Source organism: Phocoena phocoena, chromosome 16, assembly GCF_963924675.1.
Source record: "Phocoena phocoena chromosome 16, mPhoPho1.1, whole genome shotgun sequence".
NCBI classification, from domain to species: domain Eukaryota; kingdom Metazoa; phylum Chordata; class Mammalia; order Artiodactyla; family Phocoenidae; genus Phocoena; species Phocoena phocoena.
Window position 1 is genome coordinate 81,555,635 of NC_089234.1, and position 26,383 is coordinate 81,582,017.

At 52.8% G+C, this 26,383-nt stretch overlaps 1 protein-coding gene across 1 annotated transcript; it reads right to left on the reverse strand.

Moving 5' to 3' along the window:
* Window positions 1-24,878, reverse strand: CAPN9 (calpain 9). The gene is given in 14 exon segments (XM_065893938.1): window positions 1-150; window positions 638-696; window positions 3,977-4,093; window positions 5,896-5,973; window positions 6,504-6,576; window positions 7,354-7,435; window positions 12,011-12,088; window positions 14,093-14,178; window positions 16,513-16,596; window positions 17,513-17,681; window positions 22,856-23,001; window positions 23,795-23,952; window positions 24,068-24,092; window positions 24,666-24,878. Coding segments are annotated over 14 exon segments (1,518 nt in total).
* Between the last annotated feature and the right edge of the window lie 1,505 nt (window positions 24,879-26,383).

Here is a 26,383-nt window from a genome sequence, read left to right on the forward strand (position 1 = left end):
TCATAAGCTGCCCGAGGTGATGGCCATGCCGCTGGCCCACAGACCACACTCTGGGCAGCGGGGCAGGGCTATCCACTCCTGGGACCCCTCATCCGAGCCTCCAGAACTGACCCATTCTCTCCCCTCCATCATTTTTGCTGTGATCAGCCCCTGCAACAGGTAAAAGTTGTGTATTCCTTAGGGTCTTGGAGGTGTGCCTGCATGCGCAGAAACACACACACACTCACCCCCCACGAGAATCTCAAGACCCACAGGACAACGTCATGAACAAGAAGAAGTGAACTTCGGGAGGCAGAGGGCAGGAGGCCGCGGAGCCCATGTGGCAGAAGGAGGACGGGACAAGAGGGCAGGGTTTGCTCGCTCACTCTTCCAGGGGATTAATCTCTCTTATGCCTCAGTTTCCACCTCTGCAAAATGGGGATACTATTAGTCCTTAGCTCAAAGGGCTACTGTAGGCTTCTACTGACTGCTACATGAATAGTGCCTCACAGCTATTAGCAATATTATTATTATTATTATTACCCTGAGGGTAGATGTGGACCCTCCCATGTGATCATGGGTTCAGCAAGCATTGTGGAGTGTGGGCTGTGCCTAGCCCTGGCTGGGTCCCTGAGCGGAAAGTCTGGCTGGGTCATACCTCACTTATGTTGAAATGAATGAACTCCTGGTTCTTCGTGCCGAGGGCCTGGAACATCCCTGACGGGAGAGACACAAGAAAGGTATCATTGCAGAGAAGTTCCTTCAACAAGCTTAGCTATTTTCCCATGGCCAAGGGGCCTTCCGAGAGGCTGGTGGAGAAGCCGCTCCATCTGTTGCCAAGAGGTGAGCATCTTCTGGGGCGGCGGCCAGACTCAGGTCCCCTGAGCGGGGTGTCTCTCAACTGGGGGAGCCTCTGGAATTCCTGTGATGGCAGAAGCCGGTGGCCTGAGCATTGGGGAGTGGGTCTCTTCATTTACTGTATGTGGGTCAGCCAGCCAGCTCGTGGATGCGAAACATCTCCCCTATCTTAACTGTTGGGGGCTACAGAGCCCTTTCAATCCATGGACCTTCTCCCCAGAGGAAAAAAAAAGCACGTGTACATAAAAGTTTGCATGAGTCTTGAAAGCTGTTCAGTCTCTGCACGTCCATTTTGAGAAGGTGAGCGCTGGTGGTCCCACATGCAGGCAGAGCTGGGGTAGAAGAGAGCCCGTGTGCCGCGTTGAGTAACCCGAGACAGTTACTTTCCTCTCCTGGCCTCAGTCTCCCCACCTTAGTCCAGGTGGTGGAACCAGTCCACACTGGCTTTACCTGAGCCTCACCCGGGACCTTTAAAATACCCCAGGAAGTAGGAGGGGCTGCCACAGAACAAAAGAGACAGAACCCAGCAGCCCCGTGCCGTGAGTAGGTCCTGAGGAGACCTGGGGAATCTCAGTGTGGACCGGGGCTTAGAGGATGTTGAGAACTCACTGAGAATTTTGTGGGGGTGCGAACGGCATGACGATTATGTTAAAAAGAAGGCTCTCTGATAGGGATGTTTACAGACAAAAGGACCAAATTTCTGAGATCTGTAATTAAATAACTCAGGAAAAACAGTATGCTTTAGGGGGTCATGTGGAAAAGATGAGCAAGGTGACAAGTGAGGCTGGGTGGAAGGCGCTGGAACCACTGGGGAATTTTTCTAAAGATGATGCTGTGTTGCCACCCCCTAGATTCTAATTTAATTGGTCTTTGTAGCCTGATCATTAACAGTTTGGGATGCTCTCCTGGGGACTGTCATGGGGCAGGGTTTGAGAGGCACCGGTGGAGGGCACACGGGGACCGGTTATTATTTTTTTGTTTTGTTTTGGTTTGGTTTTAAACATCTTTATTGGAGTACAATTGCTTTACAATGGTGTGTTAGTTTCTGCTTTATAACAAAGTGCATCAGTTATACATATACATATGTCCCCATATCTCTTCCCTCTTGCGTCTCCCTCCCTCCCACCCTCCCTATCCCACTTTATACTTAGGTGTACGAGCAAAAATTTCTAGAATAAAGTTAAAATCAGCCTGGGGTAAAGCCCTAGCTTTGGGATTTTTAAAGTTCTCCCGATGGTGAATCTAACATAAGTAAGGATCCTAGAAAACTGAAGAACAGAGAAAATCAAGGAAATAAATGTTGGTTCTTAGAAAAGATCAATAATATTGATATGCTTTTAGCTAAACTGACCAGTGATGTTCAGTTTTGAGTGTCTTCTCCCTAGGATTCCTCAATTATGAGAACGAGCTGAGAACCCCCTGCAGGAAAGGACTGGGCCTGAGGGGATTCAGAAAGGAAAAGGGCAGTTGAGAGAAGAGAAGCTACCAAATCTCACTCTCTCGAGGTCAGCTCTGACTGGCCTGTAAGTCTAATAAGCGACCGCCTTTGAGGAGGCTGTTTCTACAATGCACCTCTCATTAGCTCCCACTCACACCCAGAGAAAGCCTGGGCCCTGAGGTCACCGGCCAGGCCCTGCAGGACCTGCCCGCCTGTCTCAGACCATCATCCCCATCAGTCATCATGTGTACCTTGCTTGTCCACTCAGTACAACTCTCTTGGAGCTTAGAGTCTGGTGGAGACAAGCTTCAAATGAGTAACTCCGTGTGTTCTAAGTGTCCTGAAAGAAGCAGCGGGAGCTCCCCACTGTGGAACCAAGGAGCACAGACTTTGCCTTTGTTTAGCCAGTGCCTGGAAGTCACCCAGTAAACATATTTTAGAAAGTGCCAAGCAGAACTGGCTCCATAATTTGTTGTGGGACCCCTTGTTAAAAAAATTATTAAGGGGCTTCCCTGGTGGTGCAGTGGTTAAGAATCCACCTGTCAACACAGGGGACACGGGTTTGAGCCCTGGTCCGGGAAGATCCCACATGCTGCGGAGCAACTAAGCCCATGTGCCACAACTACTGAGCCTGTGCTCTAGAGCCCGTGAGCCACAACTACTGAGCCCACGCGCCACAACTACTGAAGCCCGCACGCCTAGAGCCCATGCTCTGCAACAAGAGAAGCCACAAGCAATTAGAAGCCCGCACACTGCAAGGAAGAGTAGGCCCTGCTGGCCACAACTAGAGAAAGCCCGCGTACAGCAACAAAGACCCAAAGCAGCCAAAAATAAATTAAAAACAACAACAACAAACTCTAAAAAAAAAAAAAATTATTAAGATTCAAGGGACTTCCCTGGTGGTCCAGTGGGTAAGACTCCATGCTCCCAGTTTAGGGGCCCTGGTCAGGGAACTAGATCCCGCGTGCATGTTGCAACTAAGAAGTCTGCACACTGCAACTAAAGATTCTGCATGCCGCAACTAAGACCCCGTACAGTCAAAATAAATGAATAAATAAATAACTATTTTTAAAAATTATTAAGATTCCAGATGGTGACCCCAGAGCGTGGGCATCCGGGAGGACACCTGCACAGCAGTCACCCTGGTGTTAAGTCACAGGCTCTGGATGTGCTTCGTTCAGCTTCAACTGCGTGACTACCCAGTGAGGGGTGGGTGGCTATGAACTGCAAACGCTAAGGACCACCTGTACGTAATCTCTCTCTCTCTCTTCCTGGGCTAACAAACAGATCTTCTTTGAGACAATCAGGTCAGTGTCTAGGGCTTTCGTAAACACAGAGGGATGGAGAGGGAAGGAGGGGGGCGGACAGAGGTAGAGAGAGAGAGAGAGACTCCCGACTCTGTGCCCTGTGATGGGATCTGACCTTTCTTCTGATTCGCGGCAGAAGCCCCATTCCCACCCAGCTACCCTCCCACAAAGACACTGGGAGCAGATGGAGGATGACGGTACCAGGCGCACTGCAGAGAAGACGTGCACACCCACCCCTCGGCTAGCCGCACACGGCACACAGATGGCAGGGCGTGTGGCTTAGCCCGCCTTTGCTGCAGTTCTCAGCAGGCTGCCCCTTACATGCTCCTGTAAGGTGATGGAGGGAGGTGTGCTCTCCCTGGGCTCAGGAACACGCAGCCCCCCGGACACTTACGGCTTGCAGTCTCCAGCCGGACCAGGCAGTTGAGGAAGTCATCGAAGCCCAGTTGGCACTCCTGGTCTGCGTACCTGAGAACGACCAGCTGCAAGAGGGGAGAGCTGAGCTGGAAGCCTGCGGGGAGAGGGGGAGGATGGCCGCCCCGGCTGAGCCCCACAGGTGCGCCTTCGGGGGCACCAGTCAGCCCAGGGCTGCCCCAAGGAAGGGAGCCAGTGTCTACCCGGCGCCCTTGGCTCCGATGCAGTATGACAGTGAGCCTCTGTCGGGGGACATTGGGGAACCCACAGTGTCACTGGGTGAACCTTCTGAGTTCGCCAAGTTCAGGGTCTTGGCTTTGACCTCACATCACCCATAGGGTCTTGCTGACTTTTCAGGAAGCCTTGCTTGGGAGAACTTGATCCTGGACAGTGTTTAAGCCCCAAGCCCGGTGCCACCCTCTGGTTCTAGGGCTCCACTTCCAGCTCCCACCGGCCCTGGGGGGATTCCAGCCAGGACACCCGCAGTAAGTGTCTGTTTCTCATGGGCATTCTAACCCGGAGGCGTTGGGGGCTCTGGAGACCGAGTTATGCCGCTGCCCTCAGTGACAGACCCCACGCTAGGCTCATTCACACACGCCCACGATGGAGCGAGAACCTGGGCCTGGGTGCTTTGCTTCCCTTCTCTTTGCTCATTGGTGGAATGAGGCGTTTAGAGATGGTAACGCTCCTTACAGATCCAACACTTAAGGCTTTGATTCCTAACCAGCGTTGCCTTCTTTCATTCCAGCCTGCATGCTCCCTTTCCAGGAAATGTTTCAAATATTGCTTAGAAGCCTGCCCAGGGTCTTCCTGTGTCCTCGTTCCCGATTCCAGACCAAGAGGGGGCCAGTCCAGAGGAAGGACATGGTTTCTGGAGCCTGCACAGTGGAGCTGGCTGGGGGCAACACCCAGAGTCCTGGCGTCTGCTCTGGGTGGGGCAGGAAGAGGGCGGGGTGAGGGCCGATTCCCTCCCCCTCCCCAAGCCGGGAAAAGAAGGACGTGGCCACACCTCCCTCTCTGAAGGGCTCCCTTTTCCCCCTGCTCTGTCCTTCTGCCCTAGAAACCAGGTCCCCAGACCCTAAGAAGATCAGGCCCTTCTCCTCTGTGGCACTCTCCACATTTATAATTAATTTCGTTTCTTTGCCATCACACAGGACCCGAGCTGGTCCTGATTTTGTCCCATTATCATACCATGAAGCTGACAGTGTTTCCCGATGTTTATTTTACTTGGAAGGGAACCAGATTCCAGGCTTTGGCCGGGCCCAGGGGTATGTCTGTGAAGCCTGCTTTGTGAGAAATGCCTTGTGGCCTGGCGGGGTGTAGGCTGCAGTGGCCGTCCTATGCAAAGGACAGCTGAGCCCCAGAGACTCGGACTGCCCTGGCAGGGGCTGCCAGAGGGTTAGGAATGCCACCTGGAGCCCATCCCTCATTCAGGAAATGGGTATAAACGACAACGGAATCATTGGTTTGGATTCAGTCTGCTGGTGACAAAGCCAGAGACGGGCCTCCGTGGCAGAGGGGTACACGAACTCTGTGTACCCCAAACCTGACCCCAAACCATGGGATGGACATGCCCTGCCTCTCTCTGTTAATCGCCATCTGAAAGCAGAAATTAAAGGTTTGGGAGCTTGCCACCAGAGTCGTGTATAACTCTGCTTGGCCAGAGAATTGGCCAGAGGCTGAGGCCTCCAGGGGTCAGGCTGAGTTCAGCCCCAGTGGATACACTTTAAAGATCCCTGATGAGAGTGAACAAGTCCTGAATTTGAGGCTGGGCCCTGCCCTTAAGAAGCATCGATTCTGGTCAAAGTCCAGCCCCCTCCCTGGGCCACGAGAGGTGAGTGGCTGCCACAGACAGCACCCCGCACGCAGATGGCTTGCACGGCCCAGGCTTCCCTTTACCTGTGGCTTTCAGGGCGGTCCGCAGCTCGTAGGGGGACACGGTGCCAGATTTGTCAGCGTCAAACTGAAGGAAAAGTTCTGTAGGGGGAGAGCAGAGGCACTGAGAATGCGAGCACGCAGAAGCCCCCGTTGAGGCTCCTTTGATGGCAGTCATGGGGTCCATGCAGGGGAGAGACTCCTCTCACCAGGTGGAAGGGGCAATGGTAGGCTTAGGGTCTCCAAAAGTGTGGGTCCCTTTGTTTTCCTTTCATATCGGGTGGAAGCCCTGCGGTACTCCCATAAGTATGGGGAGTAAATATGGGAATTCCATCTTGATTTCCTCCCTTCCACCTTTTCAAACACAAATCCTCTGGTCGGCAGCACCTGGACCTTTAAAATCCCCTTCTGGGACTCCCCTGGTGGTCCAGCGGCTAAGACTCTGTGCTCCCAATGGAGGGGGCCCAGGTTCCCTCTCTGGTCGGGGAACTGGATCCCGCATGCCTCAACTGAGACATGGCTCAGCCAAAATAAATAAACAAATTTTAAATATTTAAAAATAAAATAAAATAAAATCCCCTTCTGCTCTAGGCTTGTACGGTCCCCTAGCAGCCACGCCCTGGCTGGGTTACATACTGTCCACTTCTTCAGCTTGTCCCAGAACACTCTGAATTCACCAAACACTAGCTTCCCATTGCCACTGGTCTGTGAATTAAGGAAGAAAGGAAGACGTGAGCATCGTATCACCCCAAGGCTCCTGGGGCTGCAGGGGAGGAGGGCAATGGGCTGGCATGGCTGACATGTGTGACACAGACTCAGGGCTCTGAGAGAGGGGGTTTAACTATTAAGCCATGAATCTCTGAAGAGGGGGCATGGCAGGGGTGAGGGGGGATGGCAAAAGAAAGGTTGAAAACACACATATGAAGAACTCTTCATTGCCCTGGACAGCACCCCAAAGTGGCAAAAAGATTCCCAAGTCCCTTCACAAACGTTCCCCCACTGGCCAAGACGTGCCTCTTTTTTTTTTAATTTTTGGCTGCGCTGGGTCTTCATTGTTGCACGCGGGCTTTCTCTAGTTGCGGCGAGCGGGGACTACTCTTTGTTGCGGTGCACGGGCTTCTCATTGCGGTGTCCTCCCTTGTTGTGCAACATGGGCTCTAGGTGTACGGGCTCAGTAGTTGTGGCTCGCGAGCTCTAGAGTGCAGGCTCAGTAGCTGTGGCGCACGGGCTCAGATGCTCCGTGGCAGGTGGGATCCTCCCGGACCAGAGCTCGAACCCGTGTCCCCTGCATTGGCAGGTGGATTCTTAACCACTGCGCCACCAGGGAAGTCCCGTGTGTCTCTTGATTTTGTTCCAATTCTAGCACCAGTGTCTTCCAGGCTTTGGTTATTCTCTGTGAAGAAGGCTCTCCACATTCTAGGAAAGTCTGCATTAGAGAAAAACACTTAACATCTATTTCTGCCTGCATATTTGGAAGGATACGTCCATTAGAGAAATGACGTTTTTACAGGAAGTCGGGCTTAGCTTCTCGAATTCGATGTCCCTTTCTGAAATCACACAAGAAAGCAGAATTCAGTTGACCCCTGATAAGATAAACCTATCTCCATCTGCTGAAAGTCCAGTAGGGTGGTTAGATCCGGGTTGGTGAGGGTGGTGATGTAGTCGCTCTTCAGATGCTGGTGAGAGTAGAACATGGCCTTTGGGGAGGAACATTTGCAAAATATAAAAAAAGCTTTAAAAGCTTTAAAAATGGGGATATCCTTCCACTCTTTATCCGAGTTTCAAGAGTCCCAAGCAAAGAATTATAAGTTAAGATTTTTATCATCAGGTTACTTGTAATGGCAAAAACTTAGAAATGATACAAATGACCAATGGAAGGGTATGGACAACAGTTTATGTCCACATGATGGATTATTACACAATCCTTAAGAATCCTGCTCTGATTCTTAAGATCATTTCTGGGGAAATGCTCATAAAAATTAAGTTTAGGAGACAGGGTTTAAAATTATTGGAGAAATTTGAACACTCACATACTGCTAGTGGAAAGGAACAGAAATCACTTTAGAAAATAGGCAGCCTCTTAAGAAGCAAACATAGAGTTACTATTTAACCCAGCAATTGTCTTAGCTATACACCCCAGAGAGATGAAAACACATGACCACATAAAAGCCTGTACACGAATGCTCACAGCAGCATTATTCATGATAACGAAAAAGGGGTAACAGCCCGTGTCCATCAATGGATGAACGGATAAACCCTACCTGGTATATTCCGACAATGGGATATTATCCAGCCATAAAAAGAAGTGAAGGAGTCCTGACACGTTACAACATGGATAGACCTAGAAGGTGTCAGGCTAAGCGAAAGGAGCCAGTCAAAGAGAAGCACATTTTATATGATTCCTTATATATGAAAAGTCCGGAACAGGCAAGTCTATGGAGACAGAAAATGGATGAGTGCTTGCCAGGGGCTGGGGGTCCGGGGGAGGGTAGTAAATGCTACTGGTGCGTGGTTTCTTTCTGGAGTGATGAAGTGCTCTGAATCAAATGAAAATTGATTGTGGTGATGGCTGCACAGCTCTATGAGCCTGCTAACATCCACTGAGTTGTATATGTTATTTAAAAATTTTTTTTAATTTTTATACAATTTTAAAGGTTATTTTCCATTTGCAGTTATTACAGAATGTTGGCTATATTCTCTGTGGTACAATACATCTTTGTAGCCCGTCTTACACCCTATAGTTTGTACCTCCTATTTCCCCCACCCCTGCTTCCCTCTCCTCTCTGGTAACTGCTAGTTTGTTCTCTATATCTGTGAGTCTGCTTCTCTTTGGTTGTATATTCACTAGTTGGTTGTATTTCTTAGATTCCACAGTATTTGTCTTTCTCTGTCTGATTTATTTCACGTAGCAGAGTTGTATACTTCAAATGGGTAAATTGTATAGTATGCAAATTAACTCTCAAAGCTGTTAATTCAAAAATAATGTTGCATCTATAGTGTAATACCTACTATGTGTGTACCTATATATACAGAGAGAGACACACACCCACAGACTACACATTTGGTACATAAACACATACACAAAGACACACACATATATGTTAAAGTGGTTATTTATGGGTAGTGAGATTAGCCGTGGTGTTTGCCTCTGTCATTAGGCTTTTCTGTATTTTTCAGAATCTTTTACCATGAACTTGAATCATTAGTGTAATCAAGAGATGAGCGGACTTCCCTGGTGGCACAGTGGTTAAGAATCCGCCTGCCAATACAGGAGACAAGGGTTCGAGCCCTGGTCTGGGAAGATCCACATGCTGCGGAGCAACTAAGCCCGTGCGCCACAACTACTGAGCCTGCACGCCACAACTACTGAGCCCGTGTGCCTAGAACCCGTGTTCTGCAACAAGAGAAGCCACTGCAGTGAGAACCCAGTGCACTGCAAAGAAGAGTAGCCCCCGCTTGCCGCAACTAGAGAAAACCCGCGCACAGCAACGAAGACCCAATGCAGCCAAAAGTAAATAAATAGAATAAATAATTTTTTTAGAAAAGAAAGAAATGAGCAATGAAAGCTATTTTTAAAGTCTACCTATCGTCAGCTCTGAAAAGCCGGTCTGCAGCTGGGAGGAGCAGGGCATCTGGGGGAGCTCGAGGCGGCAGGCGTCTGTCACACGTCCCTCGTCCCCTCCATGGGAGTCCTGGGGTCCCCGGGGTGCCGGTAGGGGTAGTGGGTGTGAACACGTACTTTTTTTTTTTTTTTTTTTCTGGTACGCGGGCCTCTCACTGTTGTGGCCTCTCCCGTTGCGGAGCACAGGCTCCGGATGCGCAGGCTCAGCGGCCATGGCTCACGGGCCCAGCCGCTCCACGGCATGTGGGATCCTCCCGGACTGGGGCACGAACTCGTGTCCCCTGCATCGGCAGGCGGACTCTCACACTGCGCCACCAGGGAAGCCCCAGGAGGAGCACTTTTCCTTTGAAGTAGGCAAAATGACAGCGCTGTACTGCAAATGAAAATGATTCAGTGACGGAGAGGAGTTCATAAATGAGAGAGGGGAAAGTTCGGGGGGTATGTCCTGGGAGGAGGGGCGGTGGAAAGATAAAAGTGGAAAGAGATTGGAAAGGCTTTAGTGTCAAGATTCCCAGAGGAAAGGCTCCAGATTCGGAGTGCTGACAGTTTTAGTGTCACGCATTGCCCGGGCCAGTTTCAGCCCCAGGGGTCGGGCGCAGCTCCTTTTGGAAGGGCAGTCATGGTGCAGGGCTGGACCGTGGGCGGTGTACAGGGCACTCCCTTCCCTGGGGGTTTCCTCATTTCCTCTGCCCTGTTTCTCCTTCCTTCTGGGCCTGACTTTCCTCCCACTAGCTTGACTTCACATAGCCTCTCAAACTCTGTTTCCCCCGCCTGCTCTTATTCGGCAATTCATGGGAGAATCCGAATTCCAGACCTCGCTTTCTTCGGGTTTGCTCTCTTCATGTAACTCATCAACCCTGTACAGTACTCAAAATTCAAGGTCGATGTGTGTCTAAGGTCCAATTCAACAGCTTGTCAATCTCTCAAACACCCTGATTGTTTTCCACAAACTTCTTCTACTTATGAACTCATGGTTCCTGAGACAGATGGCTAGCAGGACACCAAGTTCACTCACCAGGCGGGGCCTTCCAGCTAGTGGAGGGTGAAAACGGTGGCGTGTCTTAATTCTGGGTCAAGGCTTTTAGGAATTGGGGATATCTTCTCCAAAGGTTTTTTTGTTTTTTCCCCCTCTTCTGCTGGCTTTCTGCAGGTGACTGTGTCACTCCAGAGGATGGTAGAGCCACACGAAGGATGGAGCTTGAGTCCCTAATCACTGCATGGAGAGAGCCACCCACAGAAGAGGAGTGTCTTCCTGGACGGTTACAATGAGTGAGAAATACACTTGATTGCGTTTGAGTCTATACATTTTGAGTCTACTTGTTACGGCAGCTGGTGCTACCTGGAGTCACTGGAAGTGTGGAACCACCATAACGGAATCTAAAATATGTGAGCCAGCTTGGCAGCTGGGCAGCAGGATGAAAGGGACTGTTGGAGCTGGAAAATAGATGTCCATGTTATTAAGGGCAAAAATACTTGCCACAGTTGTTGTCTGGAAAATATGTAAGTATACTGAAGCCAGAGCAAATGCTCACTGACGCTGCGCTCGAGGGGAAAAGAAGGGAAGAAACTGGAATATTAGTCACTGCGTGCTAGTTTTTGCATGTTGTAGTTAATAAGGTGTCATAAAAAAGAGATGAGTTCAGGCTAGAACGGACTGGTTTGAGCACATGAAAGGGAAGAGAGCTAGAAATCCAGGAATTGTGGCCGTGGGACTTCCCTGGTGGCCCAGTGGCTAAGAATCCGCCTTCCAACGCAGGGCACGCGGGTTTGATCCCTGGTTGGGGAACTACGATTCCACGTGCCGTGGGGTATCTAAGCCCACGTGCCCCAGAAGAGCCTGCGTGCCACAACGAAAGATCCCTCATGCTGCAATTAAGATCCGACGCAGCCAAAAATAAACAAATTTAAAAAGTATGTATTTCTTAAAAAAAAAAAAAGAATTTGTGGTCTTGCAGGGCTGGATGCACAAACTCTTTCTGGATCCGACGGGAAGAAATAAGATTGAAAAAAGCCTCCAGAGATGAAGGCCCATTAAAGTTTTCAGTTAAACAGAGATTCAGCCCTGTGGAAAGTCCAGGTTAGGAGTGTTTCCTTCCCACTTAGGTCTGTAGTTTTAGATGCTCTCAGGTAGAAGTTTTCAAGGGTCCCTGTGACCAAGCTGGGCACGGAGGGAGTGTACCTGTGAGCGTCAGGGCTGCCTGTCTTCGAATTCACGTGCAAACGGGGATGATGGAGTGCTCAGAGGAAGGAGGTTGGGCCGGAGACCAGAGGCTCAGCCCCACCTTTCCTGGATCGCACTAACTCCCCTGGGCCTCTTAAACCTGTAGATAGGGTGAGTCCCCCAAACGTGACATTACATTCTCTGCCAGCCTGGGTTTTGAGAAAAATGGATTTGATTTACCAATAAAATAAAAGAAAATAGAAGAAGAAGCAGTGTTTCTTACACCTAAGGGCAGTGAGACACGCTCACACCTGTGATGGAGTTAATGCGGAAAGGAAAACAGACAAGCACTGTACCAGAACTCCCTATCGTCTAGAGCAGTGTGGCACAGGCACTTTTGCTCGGCTGGGCCAACGGAATGCCACTCGGAAGAACTAGGGGTGAACAAAGCCAGCGTTCGGTACAAGGTCACGGACGGCAATGGGAACAACACTGGCCTTGGGGTGGGACCTGCCCCTCCCTAGGAACCAGGGTCCACATTATGTGGGGAATGGATCCTGATCGGGGCCCTGGAAATGTGCCAGTGGGTGGAAAGGCTGGTGGGAAGGTACATCTCCAAGTGCAGCTGATGCAAAAAGGCCCTCAGGACCACTGGACCCTCCTCCACGGAAGACTCTCCTGGGGCCGTCACAGGGAGTTGAACATGAACAGGGTGGCAGAAGGAGGCCAGCGAGAAGCCACAGTGGGCTGAGATGTGGGACCTGGAACACGCCCTCTACCTCTCCTCTTGGTTTACAAGCTGACGCTTTGAAGAGTGGTGATAATACCTCATGTTCACGCGTGCTTGACATTAAACATAGCAAGTACCTTCTTTACAAGACCGCGCTAGGAAGCCCGGTGGGCTTCTGCCAGGTAGACGAGCCCGCCTATGGGCAAGAAGCCTCAGGTGCACAGCCCCCATTGTCCTGCAAACCCAGGAGTTCCACCTCCAGGTGCACGGAGTTTCTGTGACCCCCATGACCACCTCTAAATAGTTCAAATTGAGTCACCACCACTGCGGTGCTGTAAGTGATGTGTCTACCTCACCTACACCCTGTAGACCTTGTCCTGGATGGGGGCGGGGAGAACTCAGGTAGAACATCTCTGCAGTCCAGGGACGAGCAGTACCCAGGGCCCCTCCCCGGACACCTCATGGGCCTGGGGGAGTAAGCAGCCCCTTCAGCCCTGTTCTCACAGCAGGCAGGGTCAGTGTCAGGGATCGGCTTGTGGACCAGCTCCCCGTTACCCCAAGGCCGGGTGGGGTCAGAGGGCAAGCTGGTGTCCAGCCTCGAGCCAGCGAAAATGCACTTCCTTTATTTCTCCCTCTGCGTGTTTCCCAGGAGGGGGAAAAAGGGTTCGGTCCTTTTACACACCGCGATCCCTGAACCGAGAGACTCCAAATCTATTCACCGTAGGAAGCAGTGTCATTAATGTGGGTTTATCTCTTTCTCTCCATTTCCGACTGGAGAGGGAGGCTGATCTCTTCCCTCCTTTGATGAGTCTGAGGAGACAGAAGCCCGGCAGACGGCAGGGATGGTGGCACAAGCCCCGCGATGGGGCCGACAGTCAGGCCCGGGCTGTGGAGTCTGCTTAATGAAGCCCCCGGCACACCGACGGCCAGGGGGTTGGTGCCTCTGTGGGAGCCCAGGACAAACGCTGCCCCGTTTCACTGAAGCTCGAGACTCGCTGCCAGGGTCCCTGGGGCCCCCCAAGCCATGGGTGGGCAGGAGTGGGGACAGGTTAGGGGGCCCTGCCTGAGCTGGAACAGCCCCCATCCCAGTCACCTAGGTTGTTCCCCGGGGAACGAGGAGGGGACACATACAACACAGACAGCCCTCTCTGTATAATCGGGGGCCATATAAATAGCCCAGGTGGCTGCTCTGTGATGGATGGATTTCCTGCTCCGCTCCCTCTGTCTCACTGTGGGCCACTGGGCCTCTGGCCAACCGTCAGTGACCATGAGAGAGAACACTTTAGCAACCTGCTTGGCAATGTTTCAGGGATTCTCACACCTAAAGTACTCATTGCCACCCCACCTGCACCCAACACACACACACACACACACACACACACACACACACACACGAGCTCTTCATCACTGGGATGAAGCCTTCACCATACCATGGGATTTAAAGTTCCCATGGGAGGTAATACAGTCACTGACATAATACAACTCTGTGAAAGGTAAAGGGCACAGTGAGTCTTCAAGTTTGAGAGCGTGGAGGGCCCGAGGGCAGAAGTAAGGTCCAGACGCAGGACAGCACCCTCCCTGAACGGGAGCCAGGAGAGAACTGTAGTCAGGCTGCCCCCTCTTCACACGTGCACAAGCCAGCCCTGGCCTCGTACCCCGCGAACCGTAGGGAGGTGGGGATCTGTCAGAAGGATGGGCGGAGACTGACCTGTGGCTCCAGAACCCAGTCCACTCAACTTGGCCCCAAGGGTTCCGGACTCTGATGAGCTCTGTATTCTGGCCTCGGAAGTTTACCTAAAAGGGAAAAGCGACAGAGAAATGTGAGATGCTAAATCCATCTGTGAGCTCCAGGGTGGGTTCTCTCCAGCTGAGGCTGCCTTTTCTGAAAGCCTGTTGACACACTCAGAACATGTCAAAACTCATCAGTTGTTAACTAGCCCTCAAAATTTCCTAATTCCGATTGAACGCGATGTTACGTTCATCACCCCAGAATGGTTGCGTCGCATCTGGGAAACAAAGCGGAATTGTAATGAACAAGAAGTGAGTCCTCAGGAATCTTCAAACGAGTGCGTTTTCTCTCTAGACTGGAACCCCCCAGAGGCAGAGGCCGAGTCTTATTTATCGTGTATCTTCAGAATCCAGCAGTCAGTGTGGGTCTAACACTGAGTGTTCTTCATCCTTAGCGTCTGACTCCCAGATAAGCAGAATATAAACACATGCTGGGAGTTTAAACAACCGCAATAAACAAAAACCCACGACTGAGTCTTCTAAATCCGATCTTCTCCCCCTTTCAGGTGTCACATGAGGGTCTCTGCTGCCACACTGAGAGCCCTTGAGCCAGTACAGAAAGAGGACCCAGCCCTCAGGCTCTGCCCAGCGCAGGAAAGTGCACCAACGCATAGAGAGGTTTTGGGGGTGGAAGGGTGAGAGTCAAAGACTTCGATTCATCAACGATCCAGGAATTTTAGTTCTCAGAACACTTTGGCATAAATGTTCTCTTTTTACGTGCAAAATCATTTAAGTGAGTAGGACCTCTCCAGAGTCCAAGTTCGCCATGAAAGAGGTCCATTCGTTGAAATGTGTGGGGAGGTGAATTCCTTACAGGTGGAGGGGAAGCAAACGCAATTGAACAGTGTACGATGGGGAGGTTTCTGCCATCACCTGGAATAACATTTAGAAGATCTGACGTCAGGAATCACAGGCCTGCTCTACGGAATGATTGGAAGGCGTGTGTCGACAGGGAGGGGCGAGGAGGGAGCTAACACTCCAAGGAGTGCAGCTGCCTCTCCCTCTAGGACACATTGCTCACGCCGCCCGCTGAGGGGGAGGGACAGGCTCCCTCTGCACCCCGTGCTCCCCACTCATTTGGAACATGTCGCTCGAAACATGGCAGCCGCTGGAGGAGACCGGAGGTGCCCAGGTCCGCTACCGATGGGGTTTGAGATTCACCCAAGTGGGGCACGGAGGGAAACGCTTTGGACTTCACTGAACTTGACCCTGCAAGGGCACCACCCTCTGCTTCTCATCTCACTTTCTCCCCTCCTCTCTCCCATGCACTCCTCCAAACAAAGCACTCACCGGAGTTACAGTGGTGCCATGTGGGGTCTGGGTGCCCCCCCCCGCCCCCGCCCCAGGGATTAGTTCCACCCTGAACTACAGCTGCAGAGAATAGCTTGTGATGGTTAATTTTATGTGTCAACTTGACTGGGCCATGGCGTGCCTAGATGTTTGGTTATGCATTATTCTGGGTGTGTCTGTGAAGGTGTTTCTGGACGAGATGGGCATCTGAACTGGTAGACTGAGTACAGCAGATGGCCTTCCCCTTTGTGCGTGGGCCCCATCTCATCCGCTGAAGGTCCAAAAAGAACAAAAAGGCAAAGGAAGGGAGAATTTGCCCTCTCTGCCTGACTGCTGAGCTGGGACTTTGGTCCTCTTCTGCTCTTGGGCTGGGACTTACTGATTCTCCTGGTTCTTAGGCTCTTGGGCTGGGACTGGAACTCCACCACTGGCTCCAGCTTGTGGGATGCAGGGCTTCTCGGCCTCTATAATCAGGTGAGCAATTCCGACTACTAAGTCTCTTCATATACAGATTTAGCCTATGGGTGCTGCTTCTCTGGAGAACAGTGACTATGACAGGACTGATGTGGAATCAGGGAAGAAAAGAACAGAAAAAACAAAGACCAGGTTCTTGCAGCTGCTGACCAAGTTTATACTGTGCCGGCCTCACAGGTCGCTCTCTCTCTCTTCTCTCTCTCTCTCTCTCTCTATCTCTATCTCTCTCTTCTCTCTCTCTCTCTCTTCTCTCTCTCTCTCTCTCTCTCTCTCTTCTCTCTCTCTCTCCTCTCCCTCTCTCTCTCTCTCCTCTCTTCTCTCTTCTCTCTTTTCTCTCTTTCTTCTCTCACTCTCTCTCTCTTCTCTCTCTTCTCTCTTCTCTCTTCTCTCTCTCTCTCTCTTCTCTCTCTTCTCTTCTCTCTCTCTCTCTCTCTCTCTCTCTCCCGTTTGCTGTTTTGAATTCCAGCCTTTCTTTTTTGGATGAGACATCCTCTGTCACGTCCAAAACTGCAATGCGCTATATAGGTTTACGAAGTCTGTCCCCACACCCTGTCAACAGGGGTCCCTGTCGCCTACCTGGTCAACGCCCATCACTGTGTAGGCATGACCCCTAATGAGACCAAAAGGTGTCCGGGCTTCAGGTTCTGCAGCATTTCTGATCTAAAACAAAAAAGGAGCAGTATCTACGTCAAACCTTCCCCAGTTGGCCAGACACAGCTCTGTGTCTGGCGCAGGCCCTCCTGCCCCCTCAGGTGAGGGCCCTGTGAGTGGGCGTATAAAATGGGTACACGGGAAGCCCCCTAAGTGGTTAGCAGTGACATACAGCGATTCCCAGCCTCTTCCCAGGGTGGAGGCCCCTCGTTCTCTGCTTGGACTTCACCGAAGAGCTGACATTCTTGCCCCCAAACAGAAAAACCTGACCTTTCCCACCACGTAGCAACGGCAAGGGACAGACACCAAAGAGGCAGTAAGAAGAATATAACCCTATGACATGCAATTCTATATCACAGACTTGAAAAAGTAGAGGAAATTTACTAGCAAAGGATAAATTCCCCAGGATAATCCAAGAGGAAATAGAAAAGTTGAATAGGATTCAAAAAATAGATGAGGTTAAAATCACATGCGTGTGTTTGTATGCATAAAGAAATTAGAAAAAATGCTGTTCTGTTTCTATCCACGGATATATTTTTTCATGATCTATGAGGTGAAAGAGACAAGTTTCAGGAAAGTGTATAGTAAGGTTCCATTCAGTAAACACCGCCCCCGAGTCTGTGCATATACGCGCATGCCTGTTGCATGAGCCAGGACAGAGGCGTGACGGACACCCGACAGGCGTCCCGGCATGGACCGGGGGAGGGAGACAGAGTTTTGCCCTTTCCATCATCTCAGGATTCTTCCACCTGATACAGCAAGGGCGTCTTACCTCTGCAACTCGAAAACCATTAAACACAAACGTTTGTTTTAATTAAAATAAATAAGCATTGCCCCCGCTCCCCTGCAATGTATGCCTCTTCCGTGGGCAGCCTGGCACCTGAGCCTAGAACAGTGCCTGGGATGCGGCCAGCCAGCGACTTACGTCAACGGAGCAGCCCACCAGACAGCCCCTCTTCAAGGCCTTGTCTAGAATCTCAGAGAAGTTCCCGGGAGCCTCCTTGGTTGTGAAGGTCTCTGCCACGCCCGCGGTGAAGTCCTCTATGGCCTCGATGGCGCTGCCCCCCTTCAGAGCCTCGTAGCTCCCGTTCAGCCTGTGAGGGCGGCAAGGAAGCCTGGCAACGGCTGCAGGGAACAAGGATTACCACTAGGTGGCGCCCCTCAGCCAGAGTTTTTCTAACCAAGAACCAAATCCCGGGGCTCGCCCCGGCTGGAGGTGTGGAAGAACGTGGGGAGCAGGGATGGGGTTTACTTGGAGCTCTGAGGAAACCAGAGATGCTGAGAACTCTGTGAGAGAGGCAGTGGGTGTGGTGGTAAGGAGACAGGCGGGGACCTGGGACCCTTGGCTGCGGGACTGCCGTGCTGGCACCTGGACACACCTCTCCTTGAGCAACAGAATACAAAGAAACTGTATGGGACTAAAAATACCCACGTGCATGCACAGTTGAGACAAATTCTGGACAAAAGAGACCAAGAAAAATAACCAACTGACACTTTTGCAGAGCCACGAGCAAAAGCAGGGCACTGAGCACGCCCCCCCCCCCCCCCCCCCGCCGCACGCAACGCCACCTAAGGGGTGGGCAGACTGCCTAGGCCACGCCTCCGGCCCGACCCCTGGACGCACCGATACTCTCACCCCGTATAAGGAACAAGCTCGCCGCCCCATCCCCCCAGGGGAAAAGGAAGCGTGTTGCTTGATCTCGCTACCCCCTGCTGCAGCAGGGGCCCCCATAAAGCCTTGCCTGACTTTCCTGTCTGGCCTCTGATCAGCCTCTATTGCTTAAGGAGGCCGAGAACCCTGGTTCCTGACAGACTGCAGGTCCAAGTGTCAGTTCCCCCACTTACAAGCTGAGGGATGCTCTTTTCACTCCGTGCTTCAGTTTCCTAATTTTCAAAATGGGGTTGCACTCTTCCTCCTAGGGCTGCTGTGAGGTTTAAATGAGCCTCCTCTCGTCTCACGTGGAATGGGGCCTGAGCATGAAGCTGTTAGTTGTATGAGACCGAGAGGGAGATGGAGGCATTTCTCTTGCTTTCTGGACCCGTGTAGTCCCAGCCGCTTTTCTCTCTTCCCATCTTTGATTAATACGGTTGTACATTAACATCTTACATCGGTGCGGTGCATTTGTTCCAGTGACTGAACCAGTACATCGTTGTTATTAAAGCTCACACCATATTCACGTTTCCTTAGTTTTCACCTAACGTGCTTTTTCTGTTGGAAGATCCCACTGCAGGGTCCCACATCATCACACTTAGTCAAGTCTCCGGAGGCTCCTCTGGCCCGTGACAGTTTCTCAGGCTTTCCTTGTTTTTCATGACCTGGACAGGTTTTTTTTGGTTTTTTTTTTTACATCTTTATTAGAGTATAATTGCTTTACCATGGTGTGTTAGTTTCTGCTGTGTAACAAAGTGAATCCGTTATACATACACATATGTCCCCGTATCTCTTCCCTCCTGCGTCTCCCTCCCTCCCAGACCTGGACAGTTTTGAGGCACTGCCGGTGTTCTGTAGAATGTTCCCCAGTTGGGATGTGTCTGCTGGTTTCCTCACGCATAGACTGGGGTGAAGTACCGTTCTCATCACGTCGTAGCGAGCATACATCGTGTCTTCATGACTTGTCACTGTTGATGTCGCCTTGATCACTGGCGGAGGCCTCCTGTCTGTCATGTTTCTCCTCTGTGAATTTCCTCTCACCCCCCATTACTGTCCTCTTTGGAAGGACTTAGGAGTGGGGGTCATGCTAGACCTTCTTGAGGGCAGAGAGTCTACATAAATTCCCCGGAATTCTTCTATGTGAAAGATTTGTCTCTTTTCCCCCGTTTATTTATTCAATGATTTATTTACATCAGTATGGACTCATGAATATTAATTTTATACTTTGATTTATAATCCGATACCATTTTACTTATTTTGCTGCTCGAATTGTTCCAGCTTTGGCTACTTTCGGCTCCTTCAGGTGGCTCCTGTGTCCCTTTGACATAACTCCATCACTGTGTGTGTGTGTGTGTGTGTGTGTGTGTGTTTAAAGCATACACACACACATTCATTTCCTGACACTGCAAGATACTCTAGGCTCATCTTCTGTATTTCTTGCCCCAGTTCTACAATCAGCCTTATCTCCAAGGAGCCCTGGTTCCTTTGATTGGAGAATGGTGTTAGAAACCAAGACCTGAGAAGTTAAGAGTGCTTGTTGCTATGGGATTGTCGTTGTTTCTAGGCCCTCTCATCTGATAAACAAGGAAATAATACCTGTGTACTAACCCATGAGTGACGCATATACTCATCAATGTGTAACCACCTCTATTCAACTAAACCTGAGTTCATACTGAGGTCCCCATCTCTGACACACTACCACTTATATCATTCTAGCCTCCTCCACCAGGCTTCTTCGTAACCTCTCACTCCAACGATGAGAAACCTGGCTTCCCCCATCTGCCACCCATTTACTTAATTGTTCAATTCAGTAGATATGTATAATGGTATCAGAATTGTTGTCCTGTACCCCATGAGAAACAACTTTACCAGCTAGTCTAGAGTGCTTGCGTACAGTCTCTCTGTCCTTCTTTCTTTCTTTTGCCACGTGGCATGTGGGATCTTAGTTCCACGACCAGGGATGGAACCCTCGCCCCCTGTATTAGGAAGCGCAGAGTCTTAACCACTGGACCACTAGGGAAGTCCCAATCTCTCTGGCTTTCCATCTCACAGACTGCACTCATTTCCAGAGTTACTTAGGTCAACGCCTTTCTCGCCTACACCTTCAATGAGTTTGTTTCATAGATTTGTAATACTATCAGATTGTTTTGTCACAGGCTGCTTTTCATTCTGGGATTCCTTTATCCTCCTAGATGATTTTTAAGTTCATATATATTAAGGTTCACTCTTTGTGCTGTAAAGTTCTGTGTGTCTGGTAAATGCATGGTGTCATATATTCACCATTACAGTATCATACAGAATAGTTTCATTGCCCTAAGAAAGACCTCTGCTCTACATATTCATCTGTGTGTGAAGGGGCGCTGCGTGGGAGTGTCGGACGCCCATGTGCCACGTGGCACCTGTGCTGACGGGTGTGGGTGCCTCCTCTGCTGAATGTGTGACGTGTGTGGGCACGTGGAGTGCGCGGGTCCACGCGTGTGCCCCGTGTGCGCTCCCGTGCGTGGCGCTTATGCCTGGGAGTCCCGCATATGAGTGTGGGCCCCAGAGGTGTGTTTGTTCGTGAGAAATGCTGTCTGGGGGCTTGAGGACGAGGGTTACCTGAAACCACCGTCCTGTGAAGGGAGGATCAGAGGGGTCTCCACAGACCTGAGGGGACCCCAGACTGCGGCTTGAGGACCCGGGGAGGGAGACCGGCCTGGGCACCAGCAGGTGGACTGGAGGACTTGGGACCGAATGTCCAGGAATGTTTGCTTTCAGGGCCTGTACGGTTCACCTTGTACCTCATTAGGGGCTCAGCCAAACACACAGACTTTTCTCTATTAAGTATTTAATTTATGAAGGGAAAAGTCACATTTCTAACAAGGCTGGAGAGGCTGGGCCCTATGACCCACGGCTGTGTGCTGATCCCGGCTGTGTGCCCAGGGCTGTCGAGGCAGAAGGGGGCACGGGGTGGGGGAAGGGGGACCTGGAGCGCAGTGGCCTCTGGGGGGAGGGCAGCCCCAAAGGGAGCCCCACTGTGAGGGAGGTCTCGGCCATGTGCCGTGGCGCACGCAGTCTGCCAGGGGCTGTCAGCCCAGGCTCGAGGCGGGACCGGGGCCTTCAGGAGGCTTAAGAGTCAGCAGGGAATTGCATGGAAGACGGCAGATGAGAGCAGGCAGACAGGAAGTCAGGGGGCGAAGGGAAGCCGAGGCGCTTGTGAGCTGAGGGGCTCGGGCTGCACTGCACCCCGGCTGTGTCCCCATCAGGCCGGGAGATGCCCCCCCAGATCCACAGCCCTCCCCGCGAGGCCTGGGGAGGGCTCACCCCCGGGCGACCTCCCCTTCCTACCCCAACCCCAGGCCCAGGTTCCCCCTCGGAACCTCCTTGCCCCGGGCTCCCGGGGGGACGAGGCACCTCTCCAGCACCCCCGGACGTCCTCTGACTTTCCTGGCTCTGGTTGCTCTTGGGCACCACTCCCCGGCCCCCAAGCAGAGCTGTGTTTGCCAAGAAGGTGGTGCTGGCAGAGCGCCCGCCCCACGTTCCCACTGGACGGCCAGGCAGTCGCTGCTGGGACACACAGCACGTGAGGGCCGAGGAGAAAGGCAGACAGCGCCTGAGCCACGGAGGCTCCCAGAGGGACGCCGCGACTCTTCCCGTGGCGCTGCTGCCCTGGCTGACCCCGTCCCGGGGACCCCGGGCTCTGTCCTGCCAGAGCAGCCTCAATCCCCACCCGGGTCCTTGCCTCAGACTTCACAGACGTGTGTCAGACGGGACGCAAGGCCCCTGCCCTCCCTGAGTAGGAGACACGCAGAGTGTGTTTCTGGGACTGAAGACAGAGCGGGTGAACGCAGCCGCAGACCAAGCAAGGGGCAGAACCGATTCTGAAAGTGAATGCAGGAAGGACAGCTGCCCGGTTATGATATATCAAAGCGGAGCGTGGAGGGGCCTGAGGTGTCAGGTTTTTGGGTGGGAGCCTCGCCCATCATTTGGGGCAACACTGAGCAGACGTCAATGTTAAGGTGAGCACCTCCCAGAGCTGAGGTCTGGGGCGCTGGAATCCCTTGGGGGTCCCGGGGGCCCTCGTTCCCGGAGGGCACAGAGACGGTCTCCAGCCTGGCCTGTGCACGTCACGCTCTTATCGTGGAGCAATTTCAACTTTGGCAGAGAGAGGGCGAGCCGTAGGCTCCAGAATGACACCTGAAGCCAGGGGATGGCCATGCAGGCTGGAGGGTGGGCGCCCTCCTGGACGGGGGTGACGGCGCTGGGTTCCAGTCACACCAGTGGCCGACGCTCTGGGGCAGTGCCTGGGGAGGTGCCCGGCTCTCTCATGTGCTGCCTGTGCGCGTCAACCATCAGGCTCCAGCTTCTCCTTCGCTAGAACGGGGAGAATGACAACGCCTGGATCTTAGGACTGTTTGGGATTAAATGAGATAATCCCGGAACAGTCAGTGTTGGCCGGTCATAGTAACTGTTGGCTGATATCATTGTTTAGAAGGTGACAGAAGGTGCTGGAAGCTGAGAGTGCAGTGGGGTATGGGATGAATGAGGGCCTGCCTCTCAGAAGGCTTGGGCGCCGAGGAGGGACACGGGCAGGTCATTACATTTAAACAGCATGAGTGCTGAAATGGGACGGCCGACGGTGCTGCAGCCAGCCAGGAAGGCTTGGTGGGCGAGGCCCCTGAACAACAGCCCAGATTCCCCAGGCAGAGCAGGGCCTCCCAGATGGACAGGGCGTTCCGACGGGAGGGTCCGACCGCGGGGAGGGGCGGCGGGTGCAGGGCAGCCTGCGGACGGGGGCTATGTGGGAGCCTGGGCCTCACTCCTGGCTAACGCTGAGCCCGCTGAGGGCGCAGAGCAGGGGACGGCAAGGCCCCTGCTTACAGTAGACGTGGCCTGACGGGCTGCGGCCGGAAGCAGGGAGACCAGTTAGGAGGAAAGGAAGAGACTGGAATTTCTCAGAAGAAAGGCTGAGCCATTCCGTGATCGCCTTGTCATACTTAGGAAAATACTGGACAATCAGAAGTGGCTTACTCCTGAACCAGGGCAGCGTGGCATATAGATGTGCGCTCACACACGCACGCACACACACACACACACACACACACAGTCTACAACGGGAAATCGCAGTAAAGAGCTAACCACTGCGTGGGACTTCCCTGGTGTCCAGTGGGTAAGACTCTGCACTCGGGGAACTAGATCCCGCATGAGTGCCGCAACGAGTATCCCGTGTGCCGCGACTGAGACCTGGCGCGGCCAAAATAAATAAATTAATTACTTAATTAATTTTTTAAAAAAGAGCTTACCACTGTGTAAATAACAGCTTATGTGTGCTTTGGGCCCGGCCCTGAAGAGGCCGGAGGTTTTCGTGTTTGTTTGTTTAAAGTAGACATGTTATATGTTTACAATATCGCCATTATTTGAATGTAGGGAGATGGTGAGGTCGACATGGTGCTCATGGAGAGATGGGATGCAGAGCTGTTGCAGTAACAGCAACCGCGATCAGGACAACAGCCGTCACTTGTTGAGCAACTTCCGTGTGCCAGACGTCGGACCTACGCTGGTCGTTAACGTTCCCACCTTACAGGTGGGGAGACTGAGGCCTGGGACCACGGTCAGGGGTCGGGTTAGTGGCAGGGTGGCACCAGCACTCAGGGTCTCCTCTTTGGGCCCGGCACCCTTAGCCTTGCCCACAGCGTCCTGTCCCCACAGGAGCCGTTCCCAGACCAGCACCCTCCCTGGCGGAAGGAGAGCCAGCCGGTGCCCGGTCAGAGGTCGAGCCCTGACTGATCCAGCACGGCAAATATCGACTCCTGGTCCCAGGCACCAGCTGGGGCCACGTGGGACCATCACCTCCAGACTGCTGGTGGCGGGGGGCCTGCGGGGACACAGATGGTGGCTGCCCTCCAGGAAGGGAGATGGTTTGGGGAGAGAATCCCTGCTTCACATGACTTCTGTCCATCGCACAGGTCCTGAGTGCTCGCTGAGTGAGCTTCTGTCCACTCTGAGCAGCCTAGGCTCTGGCCAGAAGCCCCTGAGCACCTCGGGCGCATGGTCTCAACGTTAGCGCGAGGGATCTGCGGGGAACCACCTCCCACCCGTTTCTGCGTGTTTGCCCTTGGGCTCTGGTGGGACGTGTCACCTGACACTTCCGGATAAAGTTTTGACTTCCACTCACCACCTGTGACAAGACCCTCTCTGATCCTGAGTCCCGGGCCTCGGCGGGGAATCATGGAGCCAGACACCCTGGCCACCACCCAGAGCAGCCAGTTGCCCCCCGAGCATCATTCCTGCCTTCAAACCGCATACCTTCTGGGGGTCCCAGGAGCTGTGCCGAAGTCCGGTTTGTGCATAGCCCACGCCTCCCAGGCCGTCCTTCCCCTGACGCCCCCCCCGGGTTGCTGAGCCGCACACCCCCTGTCTGTTGCCCCCCCGCCCTGGCAGCACTCACCCCCCGCCTTTTCCACACCTAGGGGAGCTGGGGCCTCTCGCTGTAGAAGAGAGAGGAGCTGCTGGCTGGGAAGTCTGCATCCTCCAACAGAACGCCCTTCTGCAGACATGCCTGCCTCAGCTCCTCCAAGCTCTGGCCCGAGGAGTGGGTGATGCGGGCATCCTTGGGGGCGGGGGGCTCCTGAGGTCCTGGGGCCCGGTAGAGGTAAGGCATGGCTGTCCTCGGGCCAGCGGACTCGGGGTCAGTGACGGTGGGGAGAGGGGAGATGCAGGTGCCAGTCAAAAGGAACCACTGAGGCAACACTGGGCTAAGTGGACCTTGGCCTCCGCCTGCTTTCCTGGGAACCTCCCTGTTAGACGGAAACGGGGCACACCCTGACGGCAAACTGTCACAGAGCCCTCTGCCCTCCCAGGGGATCCTGTAGCGCAGCGGGAGCTCTGAGGCTGAGCCGGGTTTGGGCGGAGACAGCGCTCTCTGCTTAATGCACGGGGGAGCCCGGTGGGAGAGAGAGGGTGGCTTTATGGCAAAAGAGCACAAGACACCAAACTGGTCCCGGAGGTGGCAGGCAGCGTGGGCTTTGCTGTGGGGAGAGGGCACAGGGTGATCTTCAACCACCTCAAATCAGAGAGTCGCCTTGTTCTGTAGTTGGCAGAGAACTTGGTGAATCGCAGTAATTCGTGTTGCATGGACAGCTTTCTCACAGCCTCCCATTTTGATTTAGAGCAGGGTTGGCAAACTTTGTCTGTAAAGAACCAGATAGTAAATCTTCCCGGCTTCGTGGGACGTGTGGTCTGTGTTGCAGCTACTCAGCTTTGGGTTGTAGAGCAAAACAGCCACGATGCTGTGCGAACCAAACAGCGAGGCTGTGCCCCATCCAACTCTACTTACAAAAGCAGAAGAGCTGGATGGCTCTGACCCCCGACATGGGTGCACTCACAGGGGACATCCGCCCCTCCTCCAGGGCAAGGATGCCTCTGTCTCCATCCTTCCTGGCAGCTGGTCTTGGAAAACAGTTGCAGAAGCAGACATCATATTAATGAAATTCCTTGCCCTGCCAAACTCTACAAACAGCCTGTCACGTTTGAGAAGAAATGATGTTCTGGAACAGCAGTTTAATAAAAATCTGAGTGGCCGCGTGAAGCCCCGGGGCTTCTAGGGGCTTCACCGTGGAGTCAAGGGGTCTGGAGTTAATAGGTGTGGTTAGAAGCCTGTGGCCTGAGTTTTCACACGACCCCCAATTCCCAGGAACGTTCACTTGCCTCCACATACTTTCTGTCCAGAGAATCCTGCATATGGTCTACAGGGATGTACAGACACTGAAGTTGGGGTTGGACTCCCAGATTTGCCTGGGGTGACCTTGGGCAGGGCCTCTTTGCCCCGGTTCCTCAGTGACTCGGATGACGGGCAACTGTGAGGGCCGCGAGGGGCGGCTGGGAACAAAGAGCCGGCAGGGTCCACGGGCTGGGTCAGGAGCCGCAGGTGCCTCCTTCCCTGTGCTGTCTGTCCCCTGCCCTGCCCTAGACACCGGATCTCAGAGCCCCCTTCCTGAGCCTCTTTTGCCGCCTCTAGTAAAGGCTTCTTATGTTTCTTTGACCACACCATAAAGGATTCTGGAATAATTCTCCGCCAGAGGCAGTGGAGCTGTCGGCATCTTGTAAGACAGCTCTGTTCCAGGTGATTAAGAAGAGCAGCCAGGGAGACAGGTGCAGCAGCGTGAG